Source organism: Ovis canadensis, chromosome 3 (assembly GCF_042477335.2).
Source record: "Ovis canadensis isolate MfBH-ARS-UI-01 breed Bighorn chromosome 3, ARS-UI_OviCan_v2, whole genome shotgun sequence".
NCBI lineage: Eukaryota > Metazoa > Chordata > Mammalia > Artiodactyla > Bovidae > Ovis > Ovis canadensis.
Window position 1 is genome coordinate 32,368,583 of NC_091247.1, and position 18,636 is coordinate 32,387,218.

General features: G+C 54.2%; 1 protein-coding gene across 2 annotated transcripts in view; it reads right to left on the reverse strand.

The window, feature by feature from the left end:
• The window catches only part of ADCY3 (adenylate cyclase 3), an 88,029-nt gene that overhangs the window by 7,928 nt on the left and 61,465 nt on the right, over window positions 1-18,636 (reverse strand). For both annotated transcript variants that reach the window (XM_069582773.1, XM_069582772.1), the window contains 12 exons: window positions 15,523-15,653; window positions 15,016-15,127; window positions 14,685-14,812; window positions 13,381-13,539; window positions 12,450-12,627; window positions 8,880-9,008; window positions 7,092-7,234; window positions 6,815-6,976; window positions 4,618-4,705; window positions 3,674-3,790; window positions 1,221-1,480; window positions 886-951 (listed from right to left, as the gene is read on the reverse strand). In XM_069582773.1, coding sequence (XP_069438874.1) covers window positions 886-951; window positions 1,221-1,480; window positions 3,674-3,790; window positions 4,618-4,705; window positions 6,815-6,976; window positions 7,092-7,234; window positions 8,880-9,008; window positions 12,450-12,627; window positions 13,381-13,539; window positions 14,685-14,812; window positions 15,016-15,127; window positions 15,523-15,653 — 1,673 coding nt within the window. The remainder of the gene's footprint in view (window positions 1-885; window positions 952-1,220; window positions 1,481-3,673; window positions 3,791-4,617; window positions 4,706-6,814; window positions 6,977-7,091; window positions 7,235-8,879; window positions 9,009-12,449; window positions 12,628-13,380; window positions 13,540-14,684; window positions 14,813-15,015; window positions 15,128-15,522; window positions 15,654-18,636) is intronic.

Sequence of the window (18,636 nt, forward strand, 5' to 3'; positions counted from 1 at the left end):
TACATACATCTGGGGACAAATAACATGTACATTAATTTCTCTAAGGTGTATACATAGCAGTGGAGTTACTGAGTCATAGGTCTATTTTCACCTTTACTAATTAACTCCAAATTGTTTTCTTAAATGGTTGTACCATTTATACTTCCACCAGGAACGTATGGGTTACCATAATCCATGATGTTATCAGCCTTCTTAATTTTTGCCAAACTGGTTGGTGTGTGACAGTCTTTCCTGGTGGCCTTAATTTGCATGACCCTGATTACTTGAATGCCCTTAATTTATTAGTTCCTATTTACACTTCTTTTGTGAAAGGCCTATTCAAGTCTTCTGTCCATCTTCTCTGTTAGGTAATCTTTTTTTTTTTTTTTTTTACTTATTTAAAAGTCTAGTCAAGTCACTGCATCATAACATTCTAAAACTTCAGAGCTAAGATGGAATCTTGAAGAATTCTGCTGATAACCTCTTCAAGAGATGACACAGACTCAGGCAAACTGGCCTGCCGAGGCCCCACAGAGAACCACTGTGGCGGGAAAGGAGTCTGGGTGTTCTAGACTGAATGCCACAGGCCCCTTCCTCCAGCTTCTAAGGTCTGTTCTGCAGCCGTCACGCAGATGGCTGCTCCTCTCTCTGCCTCTCCAGCCTGCTCTCTATTCCACCCTCTGGACCGCTCTGCATTCTCTTCACCTCAGGAGAGGCCAGCGTGGCCAGATAAGCACTAAAGTCTGCTCCAGCCTCCCACAGAAACATGCTGACTTTTCGAGCTTGAACATCCCATACAGTGTGCCTCTGGAAGGATGAGACCCTGGGGCTTTGGACTGTTGTACTTTGTCTCCTGAAGAAAGGGACTGGAAACGCAGGGCAGGACGGGAAAGGAGACACCCTTACCTGTCAGTGCCATTGAGCCCCGAGCTGGAAAACACCTGCATCTTCTCTAAGGCCACCATCGGAAAGCTGTCGGGACAGATAACAGCACATACTTGCACCCAGCCAAACACTGAGGTGACCTGGGCCTTCCAGTCCTCAAGAAGGGACAGGATCCGTCCTGGGATTACAGCCAACAAGTCTGTGAGAAGCCACGAACCCTGATTCCCATACAAGCCTTTGATTAGCCCTAGAGACAGATGGCCAGCTCACTGCAGGCTCATGACCTTGAAGTGGGGACTGGGGAGGCGGGTGGGAGGAAGGAGATCATGCAGATCTCCAAACAGGCTTCATCTTACTTGTGTTGCTGGAAGCGTTTGTGGTCGTAGTCATCAAAGATGGGGCGCCAGGCGTAGACGTTGATGACAGCCACAGCCCCCACGATGAGCAGCATGAGTGTGAGCTTGACCATGTGGCTGACCTGCACCAGCATGATGGTAGCGATGAGGGACAGCACGGCCACGTAGTTGTAGTACTTGGGGTTCTCCACGCAGCCGTCCTCCACCTGCATCTCTGCGGTGCCGTTGGTAGGGCCTGTGTAGTACTGGAGACAGCTGAGCTGGAGGCCAGGACAGTGAGTGGGTGAGGAGAGCGTGGGGTGCAAGGGGACAGCAGACACTGGTAAGAAAAGGCTGGGCCGTGGCAGCTGCCACTTCCCTCAGAAACCCCGAGCAAGAAGGGAAAGTACCAGGGGACAGTAATGCGAAAGTCAGTAACTCCTGCTAAGAGCTTTAGCATCATCTCTGATGATCATGAAAACTGTCTTGTGTATTCTGAGTACTGGTACCATCATATAAGGGGCTTCCCAGCTGGCTCTAGTGGTAAAGAACGTGCCTGCCAATGCAGATTAGACATAAGAGATGCCAATTTGATCTTCCTGAGTCAGAAAGATCCCCTGCAGAAGGGAAGGGCAATCCACTCCAGCATTCTTGCCTGGAGAATCCCATGGACAGAGGAGCCCGGAGGGCTATAGTCTATGGGGTCGTACAAAGTCAGACACGACTGAAGCAACCTAGTACACAGCACACACACGATCATATAAAACAGACGGGCCACTCTTGGCCAAAGTAGCGAAATTAGCAGGCGGTAAAGCCAGACTAGGAATCTGGGGTTTAGGTTTCAGGCCCAAGGTGCTCTTGCCCACATCACACTGTTGCCCCGGAGGAGCCATGGGCCAGCCAGTCAGCCACCTCACGGTTCACTGTGAGGGCAGCCAGTTGCCGCTCAGACTCCTTTCTGGAATCTGATTGCCAGTCCTGCTGCTGGGCAGATGTGGTCAATGGAAAGTGCATCCATAAACCAAATCAGACCTACTTTTCTTCACTTTCAGCCCCTGGCTTTTATCTGGCTTTGGGAAAGCCCTCAGCATGTGACTCTAGCATGGGGAAAGTCTTACTCTTAGCCAGATTTTCACCCCTCCCCTGGTGACCAGACCTCCTGCTGTACTGCCAGTGTCCACGACCCTGCTAGATAGCGGTTCCCAGGCCCAGACATCAGGTTCCAAGGGTTCCTGACATGCAGGAGACCTGGGCCTTCTCTTCCCTGCACTGTGGGCACCAGCTACCTGTGGGCATGTCAGGGCTCTGAACCCCATTCCCGTTGAACTTAGATTGAATGGCCTAGGTCTTCTCACCTATATGCTGCCAGAATAAGTCTCCATGCTGAGTTTTCTCCTGTACTTCAGTGTTAAAGAGAACAACGCAAATACGGTTACATTTTTAAAAAAATAGGACTCTTAAGAGAGTGCACCTAGTGCTACCAACATTGGAGGGAGCTGTGAGGCCTGGCGAGAGAATACCAGTGACAGCTCTAAGCACCCAGTGCTCAATAACTGGCTGGTGGCTGCCCACAGCTGTCCCTCTGCCCCTTCATGGAACCTGCAGGAAATGAAGAGAGCAGAGCTCACGAGCTCAGTCGCTCAGTCCGACTCTTGGCGACCCCATGGACTGTAGCCCGCCAGGTTCGCCTGTCCATGGAGACGCTCCAGGCAAGAACACGAGTGGATTGCCATGTGCTCCTCCAGGGGATCTTCCCAGTTCCCCCGCGTTGCAGGCGGATTCTGTACCATCGGAGCCAGCAGGGGAGTGAACCTGCTGCCAGCCTCCCGGGCTCACTGAGGAGCCGCCCCCGGTGACCCAGCTCCAGAAGGCTGGCCTCGCTCAGATGGACGGAGGCCCAACAGGAGCGCTCCTCTCGGGGAGCAGGCTTACCTCCCTTGTCCTGCTGGACGCCTGACACTAGCCTCACTTGGGGACATTTAAGACACGCAGAACGCTTAGAGTACAGGGCCCCCGAGTAGTGAAACATGGAGGATGGAAAGACAGGACAGGGGTTCAGAACTGCTTCTGTTCTCCACTGGGTTGCTAGCTGGCTGTGTGACCTAAAACAGACTTGACTTCTCTGAGCAGCATTTTTTCACACGAAACTACAGATGATACTGACCTCTTGGGGTTATACGGATTAAATGAACCAACCTACGTAAAGCCCCCAGCACAGGTCCTGGAGCTGGGCTCCTGGAAGTGGGGAGAGCAAGGAGCTGGGCGGGGGAGAGAGGCAGTCTGGAAGGTAACCTGGGGAGATGACCCCACTGATTGGGATGATCGTTAGGAACCCAAATGCCACTCAAACCTGTGTCTAGCAGCCAGTGTGGATAGCTGGGGGGACAGGATGGGCTGGCAACTGCTCATGCAGGTCAAATTCAGAACCCTCCTATGAGAGCGGGCGTCCCTTCAGCAGGACAGTGGGGGCTCACCATGTCCACCACGTTTGCCATGACAAGAATGAAGATGGCCAGCATGGCCCAGGTGTTCCTGGCCCAGCGTGTCCGGTCGATCCAAGTAGAGAAGGCCACAAGCTTCTTAGGAAAGGCCTACAAGCATGGAATTTCAAGGGCCTTGAGCCTTGACAGCTTTCTCCTCTGTAAACAAGGCTGCTAATCACTCAGCGTGCTCCCACACTTCCTGGGAACCTGGGAAGCAGTGCTGTGCGCATGCATCAACCAAAACCCAACTGTGGCAGAACTGAGAAGGCACGTGGGTCCCAGCTCAGCCTACCAGTGCTGCTGAAGGTGTGGGTGACACACCGTGGCCCAGGTGTCAGAGCCCTTCCCAGAGCTGCTTGGGGGTCAGCGGAGCCTGTGGGTGGCCCTCCAGCAGCAGTCCACTCCTGGCCTCTGGGTGGTGAAGCCAGGTCAGGAGTTTTCAGGGCCGGCTGACTTTGCCTGGCCCCTCCTGCCTTCCCTGGGTCAGTGTGCCTAAAACCCCCAAGTTACTTGTGAGTTACTGTCAGATTAAACTTCCTAAAATGCTGCTTTTCCCTTGTCATTCTGATCAAAACCTCTGCCTGGCACCCACTGCTTATAGGAGAAAGTCTTAATCCCTTGTGTCTGGCTTTGGGTCCTTTGCAATTGGAGCCAGTTCACCTTCCAGCCAGTCCTCTTCTGCTTTTCAACACAGGTTCCCATTTATCTTGATACAGGCTCTCTCACCCTTGCATGCTCAAGGGCCTGGTCCAAAGTGGGTGCAGAGCCAATAGTGAAGGAGTCTGTCATAAATGAATGGATGGTGCTGAACCATCGCAACAGGAGTCGTCTACTTGTCAGGACCTGACAGCGCACAGCTCCATCAGCACTGGCTCTCACCGGGAGTGATCCTCACTTCCAGAAGGCTCTGAGCCAGGAGGAGATGCACTTCTTACCCGTGGAAAGATGGCAGCCAGCGAACAGATGGTCAGTATCAGGAGCAGAGCCTCCCCAACCACAAAGGTCACATAGTTCGTCATGAGCCTGTGAGAGAGAGAACACAGTGAGGAAGGGCCCAGGGGCTGGGGCTTGGGGGGTGGGCCGTGGGCAGGGGGCTTAGTGAGCTGGGTCCAGGGCCAGGAGAGCAGAGGAAGGGAGACAGAGGGCAGACTCTCTAAGTAAGGCCAAGCCTGTACCCTAAAAGTTCCATGTGATTTCCCCTCCACACAGCTGTGTGCAGGGTCTGGGGACACGCAACCGTCCCCAGCTGTAACTGTTCTTTAGAGGCATTTCCCAGAGAAGGGCAGACTTAAAGATGCCCTGGGTAGAGCCCAGTGAAATATGGGAAGGGATTCTTAGGAACAAGCCTTCTGCCATGTCACTATGATGGAAGGGGAAAGCATGGAACAGAGCAGCTTACGGCCAAGGGCTGCTGAGCTGACAGTGTTCACTGCATCCCTAGACCTTAACCCTAGGTGCAAAGTAGACAGTAAATATTTGTGGAGTAAATGAAAGAATTTGGTCCTCAGATTGCTGGGAGAAATATCAATAACCTCAGATATGCAGATGACACCATCCTTATGGCAGAAAGTGAAGAGGAACTAAAAAGCCTCTTGATGAAAGTGAAAGAAGAGAGTGAAAAAGTTGGCTTAAAGCTCAACATTCAGAAAACGAAGATCATGGCATCTGGTCCCATCACTTCCTGGGAAGTAGATGGGGAAACAGTGGAAACAGTGTCAGACTTTATTTTTTGGGGCTCCAAAATCACTGCAGACAGTGACTGCAGCCGTGAAATTAAAAGACGCTTACTCCTTGGAAGAAAAGTTATGACCAACCTAGATAGCATATTCAAAAGCAGAGACATTACTTTGCCGACTAAGGTCCGTCTAGTCAAGGCTATGGTTTTTCCTGTGGTCATGTATGGATGTGAGAGTTGGACTTTGAAGAAGGCTGAGGGCCGAAGAATTGATGCTTTTGAACTGTGGTGTTGGAGAAGACTCTTGAGGGTCCCTTGGACTGCAAGGACATCCAACCAGTCCATTCTGAAGGAGATCAACCCTGGGATTTCTTTGGAAGGAATGATGCTAAAGCTGAAATTCCAGTACTTTGGCCACCTCATGCAAAGAGTTGACTCATTGGAAAAGACTTTGATGCTGGGAGGGATTGGGGGCAGGAGGAGAAGGGGATGACTGAGGATGAGATGGCTGGATGGCATCACTGACTCGATGGATGTGAGTCTGAGTGAACTTCAGAAGGTGGTGATGGACAGGGCGGCCTGGCGTGCTGCGATTCATGGGGTCGCAGAGAGTTGGACACAACTGAGCGACTGAACTGAACTGAACTGGACAATTCTGAGTTAGCCAGATATTACTATCTTCAGATCATCAGCATCCTGATCTTTCACTTTACAGGGGAGCAAACTGATGCTCCAGGAGCCCTTAGTGATGTGCCCAAGGTCATAGAACAAATAGGCAACAAACCACACCCCGAACCTAGGACTATGTGACAAGTCCAGGGCTCTTTTAAGTTCCCCAAACTGTGATCAAAACAGGGCTCCACATCTCTCCTGGTGAGGAATCCCTGAACTGGAGCAAACTGCTGATCGGCTACGGGGAGAAAGCAAGGGAGGGGGCAGCCATCCTTCAGTTCAGGCTTCAGCAAGGCTTGGGGCAAGGATTCCACAACATCTTGCCTTGCCTTGCCCTGGAGGACCTGCTGCTGTGAGAGGAGACAAGTCTACACCCAGAGCCTGAAATCTGTCTTTACTAAGATGAGCCAAGAAAGGGAGCAGGTGGGCCATGGTGATTGAGGCTGAAGAGCATCTCCAGCCCGTCTTCTTGTCCCAGCACCACTCAGGCCCACCCAGCCAGATGTCCATCCCCTGGACCCCTCCCTTCCTCAGCCTTCTCAGCCCTGGTGTGAGCTCCACTTGGACGCTAGTTCTATTCCAAGACCCAGGGGCAGACAGAAGGAAGGGGGTGCAGGGCACAGACCCAGCACTCCCTGGGCTGCTCTGGGGGTGCAGCGCAAGGAACCCAGCCTGAGGCCCTGAGTCAGGCTCCATCTGAGGCCTTTTCCCTTCAGGCCTCCAGCCTAGGTAGCTCGTCCCCTTCCACCCTCCCAACTGTCGGGCCTGCCCTGCCCACCCCGCACCAGGGGTCAATGAGGATCTCCACCACGGCCGTGCAGAGCAGGACAACGCAGGAGCAGCTGAAGGCAGCCCCGCTCTGCTTCTCCTTCTCCACTGAGTAGCGGGTCTCCATCTCAGGGTCCATGAACCGCATGGACAGGAGGAAGGTGTTTCTCTTCTTCACTCTGCAGTGCAAACAAGCCCCGTGAGACACATTTAAGAAGACTAAACTTCCTGGACTGTGTGCCAGGGCTGCTCAAGGCTAAGACCAAGGGGCTGGGTGTCCACAGGGCCGCTTACACCTGGGCAGACTCTCGCTCGAGCAGCGCCTCGTTGAGTAGCTGGTTGAGCTCATGCTCGTCCTCAGAGGCGTCCACCACGCGATCAGCCAGGTCCTGAAGGCGCAGCCTCCGGCGAGGGTTGGGGAACGAGGGGTTGTCGGCCTGCAAGGCAGGGCAGCAGAGTTGGGGGGGCAGGTGGGATGGAGCGGGGAGAGGTTGGGGAGACACGGCAGCGTTGGGGGAAAAAGGACAGAGGGATCGCAGAGCACCGCCCCATGGCTCTCAAAACCATCTCCTGGGGAAAGTCTTCCCAGTGGTCTCACGTGGCTCCATCCTGCTTGGGTCTGGACTCAAAGCCTCAGGCCTTCCGGCTTTCCCTGAGCTCACCCAGGCCCCGTGCCCCTAACAGGAGCTCTGCAGTGACCGCCCACTAATGGTAGTGTGGGGCGCAGCCACCGGGCTCCTGAGCAGGAGACCTCGAGTCAGAGATTGCTGCTGGGCAGCACGGTGCCAGCACCTCCTGCTGTGAGGACAGGGGTGTCACACAGCCATATGCATCGGCATTCTCAGGGATGTAAAAGACCCCCAGCCCTCGGGCTTAAGGGAGCTCTTAAAAGAGCTCAGATCTGGCTCCTCTGAGGGGAGGAAGATCTGAGGGGGAAAGCAATGCAGAGAAACCAACAATCTTACTGCTAGTGGGGTGGTGGGGCTGGGGTACCCGCTACCAATTTTATTCCTGGTTACAAAGGAGAAGCATCAGCTGCAGACACATGACTCCAGACCATGGCTACACAGCCATCCATCCAAACGACAGCTGGGACTGGGCTCCTTAGGGCTGTCTGGGTGGGTCCAAGAGTCTATCCAGAAGCCAGAACCAAGATGCCCCGGGCTGGAGCTCAGGCATGCCTCGGGTGGAGTCTGACCCGTATAATCCACGCTCCTCCAGCCCCAATTTCTTCTCCATAACACAACACGGATGCTCTTTTCCAGCACCAGGAACCTCTGTCCCTGAAGCATATCTGAGAGCAATGCGACACTGGCTAATCGTGAGGACAGAAGTCACAGGCTGCTAATTAAGCCTTTGTGTCCTTGTTAGTGAATTACACTGCATTGGTATTCCACTTTCTATCAAGAAAATCACAACAAGGAAGAGTTACTGAGCATTGTGGTGCTCAAGAAAACCCAGTTTTTCTTCAGCCCCGTCCACCCTCTTGTCCTCCATCTCCTGGTCTACAGGCACAGGGCAGCAGAGACCAGTGGTGAGGCTGACCAGCTCACGGCAGCCTCTGCAGGGCCGAGACCCATCTCAGCACTTGCCTCTGTCAGTGGATGTACTGAGGAAGCTCCTCAGTAATGGACGGATCCTGGACAGGATCCTGAACTCCCACAGTGGGCCCTGATCTCAGGGGGACAGCCTGTTGATTCCTTTGGAAACCCTCCATCTGAGCACAGGACTTGTGGGGTTTGGACCTAGCTAGAGAGGTGGGCATAGCCCTGAAGGCCCACTTCCAAAATGGTCCGATCCTGGAGCAGTGTCCACTGGTGTCCTTGTGCCCTCAGACCTACAGAGTTAGGGACATCAGAGCTGGACCAGGCTGTGGCAGTGGGCACGTCTTCTGACCTTAGCCACTCCATCCCCAGTAACTGAAGAGGGGCCAGTGAGACCAGGTGGGGGGTGACCTGCCCCAGGTTATGCAGTTCCAAGGATGGAGCCCAGCTAGGGGCCAGGCCTGCCCTTCAGCTCAGGACTCTTCACCTTCTGCCTCCCCATCTCCGCCCACATCCTGGGGCTCAGCCCCACCCATACCTGGGCATCTTGCTCCTCGGGCTCCTCAGATATAGAGCTGCTGGTGTGAATGCTCCCGTTGGACTCCTTGGTCTCAATGAGGGCAGGGGAGCTGGGCTTTGAGGAAGGCGGCGCTCCATTCAGCAGGGCCTGCAGCAGAAGGGCGGGACCGTCAGGGGCCCCCAGGCACTGCCAGCCGCCCACCCAGGCGAGGGGCTGGTCTACTCTCTGGTTTGGAATCTCCCCACTAGAGTTCAGAGGCCTCATAGCTTTAGAAATCTCACTATTCGTTTCCTCCTCCAGAACATCCACTTTAGAATGCTGTAATTTTCTAGTATTAAAACTTTTCCAAGCAGAGAAAGATCCTATTGTTCCAACTCCTATTTCTAAGTAACTCAGGGACATAGAGCCTCTCAGGGATCATTTTTGGGGTAGAGAGCCCTGTCAAACGCCTTCCAAATGTCTGAATAAATTCCATAAACCAGTTTCCCCAGGGATTAGTACTTTTCCTTGACAGAATAAATGAGATCCTCTACACAGGAACACAGTCCACTCATTCATTTACTGAGTATTTATCGAGTAGCTACTGTGTGACAGGAACTGTTGTAACTTCTGGGGACACAGACACAATGTCCTGACCTGGGATCCCACCTTCTAGTGAGGACAGGCAGGCAGCAGTGAAACAAAGAATAAGTGATTACAGGAAGTCTGAGAGCAGGGCCTGGAGAGGCAGGGGAGGCAGGGGAGGCAAGGGACACAGGGGTTCCTGGAGAGGTGACTGTAAAGGGGAGGCTGGGGAGGAGTCACTGTGAGGATAACATTTCCGTAAACACGTGAAAAAGCACATTGTGCAGCCCTCAGGTTTTGGGGAGCAGGAAGCCTGGAGTAGGCATGCACCCGGAGTGGGCGTGCACCCGGGGGGTCTGAGCAGCAGCCAGGAGGCCCACGCTGCCCCAGTCGAGCAAGTGAGTGAAAGATGAGGACCTGCTGGACGGGGTTCCTGGATCAAAGTTCCTCAGGGGACTTTGGCTTTTCCTCTGAGGGAGACGGGGACCAAAGGAAGATGCTGAGCCGGGGGGGCGGGGGGGGGGGCGGGGAGGTGACATGATTCACCCAACATCCCTGCAGGACCGCTCTGGCAGCTGTGAGCAGACAGGGCAGTGGGGCGAGGGCAGGAGCAGGGTGAGAAGTTGGGGGACCACCATGCTGACTGGTGCAGGTGGGACGTGGCTGCCAGGGGTGAGAAGAGGGGCCTAGAGGTACACTGTGCAAGAAGGGGCTCGTGGGCAAGGATGTCTTCAAAGATTTGGGGCTGAGCAGTTAAAAGAAGGGAGTTGCCACTGATCGAGATTGGGAAGACCAAGGAAGAGGGGGTTCTAGGGTGGAGAGAGGTTTGGGAGCTCGGCTTTGGACCAGTGGGCTTCCCAGGTGGCGCAATGATGAAAAACACCTGCCTGTCAATGCAGGAGACACACGAAATGCAGGTACAATCCCTGGGCTGGGCAGATCTCCTGGGGGAGGAAATGGCTCTACTCCAATATTCTTGCCTAGAGAATCCTATGGACAGAGGAGCCTAACAGGCTACAGTCCATGGGGTCGCAAAGAGTCAGACAAGACTGAGCACGCATGTGCACACACACACAGATGGAGATTGACCCGTGGCTGGAAGTTTAGCACAGGGATGCCAGTGGGGCTGAGATCACAGTCTGGGAGCTGTTGGCGATGGCATTCAGGACAACTAAATGAGACTGGCAACAAGGTCCATAGAGACGGGAGACGTCTTTCCAACACTTGGGAAGGATTCGTTGTGATAACTCTTCTCATACTCTCCTCCTCATCACTCTGTTCAGCTAAACCACGGGGAGAGGTCACTGCAGATGGAATGGTGTCTGCTCCCGTGAGGCCCAGAGAAGCCCTGTCACCTCTGTCCCTTCTGCTCCCTGTCACCACTCACACGTGGCCCATGTGTCACCTCCTCTATCTTGTCCGTGCTCGACTGCTTCCAACTCACTCCCTGCTGAGCAGGTTTGGTGATCTGCTAGCTCAGCCTTCTCAGAGCACATCTGGAGCAGGAGAAGTTCTGAACTCCCGTTGAGCTAATCACAAAGGCTTATGATAACTGTGCTAAGCTGTCAGCACAGTTAACACCCACTGGGGGCTGACAGTTCCTGCAGCGCCTGGTAGAGAAGACAACTAACGGATACGATCTACAGCAGGCCAGCATCTTATGTTCTCTGAGAGAGATGCACCACGGTGCTGGGCACAAAGCAGATGCCTGACACAGATATGACGAGCATCGTGTGACAGAGGGTTCATCTCATAAACAACAAAGTCTACAAATCAAAGGTGCAGAAAGTCCTCAAAGGTTAGATACGAACATGCCGTTCACAGAAGAGAAGCCCCAGGCTGACGACCATGTGGAAAGTGTCCAGTCTTGAAGAAAAAAGTGAGTCAAAAACCAGCAAGGGCCCAGGGAGGGTGACAGGAGGTGGGGACATGGGTTAAACTTACATTGTGCAGAACCTTTAACCCAGCTTTTCCACTTTGATACATTTATATTTTTCAGGTAGGAGCATCTAAGAAACAGCTGAAAGTCAACTTTACAAAACACTGAAAACCTGGATTGCCTCAAAATGTCAGTACAAGTTTTGAAGGGAACAGCGCCCATGACTCCATGAGGAATGGGTCGGCTCGTTTGTCTGGTTGGAGCATTTGGGAAGAAGTCTGACTCCTGTCCATGGAATGCAGTCGCCTGTGCTTCCTTCCTGCATGGTGGCATCCGGGTCCTGGGGCCCAACAACTCAGACCCCACTCTACTCACCCGGAGCCTCTGTGCCAGTGTTTCAAGCTACACATCCATGAACTCAACTTTTCTCTAATTGGAAAACTGAATAATGAAAACCAGCTTTATAAAGATGCTGCTGCCAAGCCAAGACCCCACCCATAACCCTCTCGGGGCTGTCAGGTGCCACAAACAACTCCTGACTCACATGATGCACCATGCAAGGGTTGATTGAATAAGAAAACACAAGATTAGAGTGAACAGGAATGTGTGTGGCTGTCACAAAGACGCATTTGACTGCTGCTCTGTGACTTCAAGGTGGTCCCTAGGACAAGCAAATTTGTGGGTAATTTTTTTTAAGGAGTAACATTTTAAAATTCACTAAAAACTTTTTTTTGGCCAGAAACTAAATGTTCCATCACTTCACAAAGGTCACTGATTTCTCAAATGATTGTCAGTTAGCATCTTACAGAATTGCTTAGAAGAAGACTTTTTGTTTGTTCTGGGGAATATATTGAAGTTCCGCGTGTAGCACTTATGAAATATGAAGACTCAAGAATTCTGTGACCGGGTCAAGTGTCATTTCCTGGGGCTCCACTTTCCACCCTGACATTTCCTAATTTTCTGCAGGACAGCTTTCTACTTTTTCTGAGTTCTTTAGAGCATTTCCTGTTGCTCAGACTTTACCCTTGGCACAAAATACCTTGTACTGCCCTTTGCTCTAACACTGCACCGAGAGGACCTCTCACGGGCCTGCCAACTCTTCTACAATCTCATCTCTAGGCCTGGGGGGTGGGCGGAGGACTCACCGAGCCGTTAAGGCCGTTTTGGGCAGCTGTTTTCTTCACCTCTGGCTTGGAAGCGATGATGAGGTAGGTCTCGATGCCCTTCTCTTCCAGGTAATCACAGCGACTGCCCCCCTCGCCCGGCTCCACGTCGAACTCTCCTTTCAGGCAGTCCATGGTGCTCTGGGAGATGTGCACGCGCCTGGGTTCCGGTGAGAGGGGCCCTGAGCACAGGCCAGGCAGCCCCCACCCCGCCCGCTGCCCCCAGGACACAGCAGTGCCCAGCGAGTCCTGCCACTAGCTGGCTGTGTGGGCAGCCCCGCACGTCCCCCTCTCTGGGCCTCAGCGGTCAGTCCGTGAGATGGTCTGTCCTCCCAGGCAGCTGAGGGTATCAGATGAGATAAGGAACTGAAGTCTGCTCTGAACACGAAGGTCATAAAGTCTGATTAGTATCCACCTGGTGTGAGTCTCAGCTGTACCACCAGCTGTCAAGGGGTAGTAACCCATGTCTAGGGAGCCACTTTGAGGGAGAGTTGTGACTGTGTCCTAGGGAAGCCCCCTGGACCCAGGCTGGGAAGTTTTTGCCACATCCCTGTCCATCCTGAGGACAGGGCCTGCCCTGCCAACCCTGACCGAGTCTGTAAAGAGCTCAGTGAGATGTGCAGGTGCTTCAGGGCCTGTCAGGAGACTCTCACAGCTAATAACGCCCTCCACTGAGACCTGCGCCCTACAGGAGCTACGGGGACTTCGGAGCCCGGCAGCCCCATGGCAAGTAAAGGGGAGGTTGGACAGGCTCCTGCAGGGCCCAGGAGGAGGAGCTGCTCCTGGGTGCGGAGGCCTGGTGCTCCAAGGTCCCTCGTCCCTCGTCTAGACCACAGCCCCGAGGGATGGCTGGGACGGTCCCCTCCCTCAGCCGCTATGCCTGTCCCCATCCTGGGAAGGAACACCTGCTCACCCAGGGATGCCGCCAGCCTCCATCTTGTTGGCCACGGTGACGTCGGTGGACCACACATCATACTGCCAGCGTTTCTGGCCGAGGACGCCCCCCAGCACGGTGCCCGTGTGCACCCCCACTCGCATGTCCACCCCAGTCTTCGTCTTCTCCCGCACATACCTGCCAGGTACCCACACAAACAAGGGCGGGTTGAGCCTGTGCCCAGCCAGGCGGCCAACCCCTCTGCAGCCACTGCCAGCTGCCCCCCTCCGCTTTCTGCCCACGTCTGAGTCACCCACTGCTGGGGTTACAGCAGGCAGCGGCTTGGGCCTACATTCAACAACCTGTGTGTGACTTGAGGGGAGACGGGGCCGGAAACAGCAGAGACCCTCTGCCCCTGAGCGACCTCCGACTGCTCTCATCCATGCAGCTGACATCACCGAGCGCCTACTATGTGCAGGCCCTGTGCTAGGTGTGTGTGCGTGAAGGGGACCACCCCCCAGCCTGAGACCTCCAAGAGGAAACACACGTGAATTTCAGAATTTTGCCCAACCGTGATGGGAGTGGAAGTGAATCTCTAAAACCTGAACCATGGTCTCCAGGGAAAGGCAGTCCTGGCTTCTCTCCAGCCAGTCCTAGAGGAGGATGCTCTAACAATGCAAAACCACCCCCTTGGACACACACTCAATTCCCAGACTCAGCAAGGTGCTTTTGGGGGACTGATGCCACCCAGGGCCCCCCAGAGGCCTTGAGGGGACAGCCAGGAGCATCCCCCAGGCATCTCCAAGCTTAGGGTGCAAAGACCGCAGCGGAAAAGATCCTGGAGGCGCAGAGCTCACTGCCCTCAAGGCTCCCCGCCTCAAGGCAGGAGCCAGAGCTCTGAGCTCAGAGACCAGGGTTCCAGGCCCAGCTCTGCTGCCCAAACACCCTGTGACCCCAGTGGTCACTCCTCTGCTGCACTTGGACTTCCTGGTTCAAAAGATAGGCATGGGGGTCTCTGAGCTTACCTGTCCAGAGATAAGGGGGGTCATGATGAGGAAACACAGGGAGAAGAGATGGGGGGACACTTGGGAGGAAAGTAAAGAAAATGCGAGGTGGAGGCATTTCATGATGAGGGCCCCGCCTAGCAGAACCAACAGCATGGCCTGAGGCCGGAAAAGCCTCCGTCGGAGGCTGCACCCACGTCGCACCATGACGGACCCTCCTAGGGGGCCTGGGTTGCACAGGGCCCACCAAAACATGCCAGCTCGGAAGGTGTGCTTCCCCCAGGGGCCGGGACCCATACTCTGGGAGGCCCCCATCCCCCGCCAGCGACGCCCACTTACGAGATGGCCTCCACCATGGCGAGCCCCATGAGGATGGAGCAGACGGCGTGGTCCTCCCGGTAGTCAGGCAGCCCGCAGATGCAGTAGTAGCAGTCGCCCAGGATCTTAATCCGCAGCTGGTGGTATTTCTGAAAGGGTGGGGTGTGGACTGGGGTCCCGAGGCACCCCCTCCTCGGTGAGGAGGGGCGAGAGGCAAAGACCACTGGGGAAGGCTGGGTGGGAGGAAGTGTGGGAGCCAGGGAGGAGGGGGAGGGGCAGGCCCAGGCCACGTGGGTGCCCCCCGCCCCCCACCCCCCACCGTGGAAAGCCAGCTGAGGGGCAGGGTACTTACAGCCGCCAGCTTGTCAAAGCGGGCAAAGAGCTCATTGAGCAGCTTCACAAGCTCCTGGGCACTGCAAGCTGAGGACAGCTGGGTGAAGCCCACAATATCAGCAAAGAGGATGCTGGAGGGGAGGAAGGCTCAGCAGTGAGGACCCGGATAGCAAGCAGGGCTCCGTGCTAATCACCCCCAGCTCCCACTCCAGCCCCCAGGCAGCCAGGTCCTCACTCAGGCCCCTAAGTGGTGAGACCCTGGCACATCCAGGGCACATCCAGGGCACATTCAGGGCTCTGGCCTCTAGCTTAGCTTGTCTTTGGTGTATGTACAATGACGGGTCTGGACCATACAGCCCATCTCAGCCCCCAACATCTGGCAGCAAGGCAGCTCCTGCAGGGGCTGAAGTTCATACTGCGGGGAGGGGGTACATGTTTTCAGGAAGACTCTCGAAGTCCACAGTCCTCAGTCGACCCCCTGAAGTCCCCATCCAGTGCTCAGAACCCAGGCCTGGGGCCGGCGCACCTGACATTCTCATGGCGGTACATGTACATGGTGTTGAACTGCTGCTGGTCCTTCTGGCTCTCATCCTTCTTCATGTCCTTCAGCATCTCGTCGGCCACGTGCTTGGGCAGGATGGACAGCATAAGGTTCTCCTGTGGGGGAGGAGAGGGTGAGCGGGAAGGGAAGGGCCAGTGTGGACACTCTGGGAAGAAATGCCCCAATCCTGGTCACAGACGTGGGCCAGGAACCAGGTGACCTTCCCTGGAGACCTGGCAGGGCAGACCCCACCCTGGAAGCAGCTGGAGGCCCAGGACGGGTCAGTTCCTGCCCTGAACAGGCTGAGTGTTGAGACCTGAGCGTCTTCAGAGCACTGATGGGGCTCAGAAACCCATGGAGAGACTGAGTGACTCGTTACCACGAAGCCCTTAGAATGGTGTCTGCACACAGCTAGTATCCTTATGCCTTAGCTTCTCTTGTGTCGCTTGACGTGAAGTGTCACTAAGGCACTGAGACAGAAAGTGTCCCAGAAAGACAAGGTCTACACTTGCCCCAGCCTTCCAAGCTGACCACAGGCTTACAGATGACAAGCTTCAGGGGGTTTTCAGGTCAGCAGGAGACCTTCTGTCCCTTAGCCGGGCCTGTGAGCTCTGTCTGGTCCAGGCATCATGATGAGGGGACACAAAGAAGGATCCTGCCTTCCACGCTCATCTCAGCCTTTTTCTCCCCCTGACATATGCGTGCGGGGTGCACAGTAATACAAGGAATCAGCAGGTGTGTGAGGGGCTGGGGAGGACATGCTAGGCTGGGAAGGGTTGAGAGGGACCACAGGACACCAAGGATCAAGAAAGTCCAGTGTGGTGCTGCCCGTCTACTGCAAACTCTGCGGCCCCTGCCCACACAGTCAGGCCTCTCCCACACCCTCGGACTCTGCACCAAACTCTCCTCCAAAAAAAGACTCTCTGGGCTCCCTGGGAACCTTGGGGACATCAAGATACAATCTAGTCCTGTGTGGTGGCTGCTCCTAGCACAGTCTGGGCTCTAGGACTGTCAACCAGGGCCGGACAAAGGCAGCAGCTGAAACACAAAGCATTGCAGCTCTGATGCCCCCAACCCGGGTGCCTCGAAGACAGCAGGGCGAGGAGGTCAGGGGCTCATCTCTGGGGAGTGCCACAGGGGGGACTGTCACTTTTTGCATCATATGGTTCTGTAGCTTTTTGCAAGAGAACAGATGAGTTCTGAAAGCAGATCATCATTCAATGTCAAATTGTCAAATAATAAGAAAGCGGCTGTGTTGTAAATTACAGCTACAGATCTTCGTGCGCCGTGTGAGGCAACCTCATGGCCGACCAGAAATGATTAAGCAGGCAGAGTCTACTTTAAGGTAGAGTCTGATAGGGGCCTCCCTGGTGGCAGTGGTGGTAAAGAACCTGCCTGCCAATGCAGGAAACATAAGAGACGTGAGTTTGATCCCTGAGTCAGGAAGATCCCCTGGAGGAGGGCATGCCAACCCACTCCAGTATTCCTGCCTGGAGAATTCCAGGGCAGGGTCTACCTTAAGTCACTCTGATAAAACAGGTCTTAAATAAGAAGTAGGCATAGTGTACACAGAAGAAGGGACAATTTGTCAGATGAGAAAAAATGCAGGAAAGGGACTTGACAGGAAAGAACATTCTAGAAGGTGGAGGACAGGAGCAGGAAAGTGGCTGAGTGGGCAGTGAAGGAGGGGCTAGGCCCACATCACAACCCCAGGACTTTCGTGCAGGCCAGGCTCTGCTCTCCTCCTCCCCCCACCACCTTCCACGTCTGATTTCACATCCCCGGATGGCTCCCACAGTGTTCTCTGTGGCCCCAAGGCCTCCTCCACGTGACCCACTTGCTTTCATGGCCTTGACTCCCCCCGACTTCCCTAGTGGCCCCTCCCGGTAGACAAGCTGGACACCATCTGCTTTTCTCTGCATGCCTTCCTGCCCTCTGCTCTGGTGTCACTCTTTCTAGAACACCCTTCCTCACCAACCTGCCACCTCCCCAGAGCCCCCAGCCCCTGGCCAGGTGTGTTCACCCTGCTCCTCACTTATACCCACTTTACCAGCATCTTCGCTGATGCTGACCTTGTTTGCCCTTACACTTCAGAGATTCTAAACCCATTCCTGGGGCCTGGCCTCTTTTAAGACCGTGTGATGCTAACAATGGATCTTTCTGATAAATCCTCACACACACATAGAAGGTTCTTGATAGTCACTCTCAGAGTCCAGGTAAAACTCCAACATTTCCTCTACGTCCTTGGAGGAGGGAGAAGCTGGGATCCACGTGCACTTGCCAGGTGGGTCTCCCGGGGGTGCAGGCGTGGACAGGACAGGGGCCACGCAGGGCAGTCTCAGGGGCCCAGAGCTGAGAGATATGGCTTGGTCTCCTCAGCAGAGAGGCAGAGCCCCACCCTGCTCTTCCTAAGACAGCAGTTGCTATATGTTTTCAGAGTCATAAGAATGTTCAAGCCTCTGACCCATTAATGGCTCCTCTGGGAATTTATCCAACAGAAATAATCCAAAAGAAATAAAAAGATTTATGTGCAAGAAGAACCTCATTGCAGCATCACTTATACTTGTGGAAAAAACTCTAAGCAGCCCAAACGTCCAGAAAATGGCTCATGAGATTGTGACACATCCTCTGGATGGAAGATTATGAAACCTTCGAAATGACCTTGATGAAACTGTTACAAGGAAATACTGAGAAAGAGAAGCAAGACACAGAACTGTAATCTGTGAAGGTGACGCTGGATACACGTGCATCTTAATAACAGCAGAAAGATATGTGCCAGACAGAAACGGGCAATTCAATGTGGGAGATTGAATTAGGAGAAATTTTCAGATGTTTCTCGAAACTGCTATATGGTGTCATCTAGAGAAGGAGGTGGCAACCCACTCCAGTATTTTTGCCTGGAGAATTCCACAGACAGAGGAGCCTGGCAGGCTACGAGCCCACGGGGTTGCCAAGAGTCAGACACGACTGAGCAATGAGCCCACCTCCATATGGCGTCATACTGCTGCGGCTTCTTTAAACTACGTTTTAAACTGGAAATAAACACAAAACTTCCTGTTGCCTCCAGCTGTGACCTGACCCCAGCTTGTCTACAGCTAC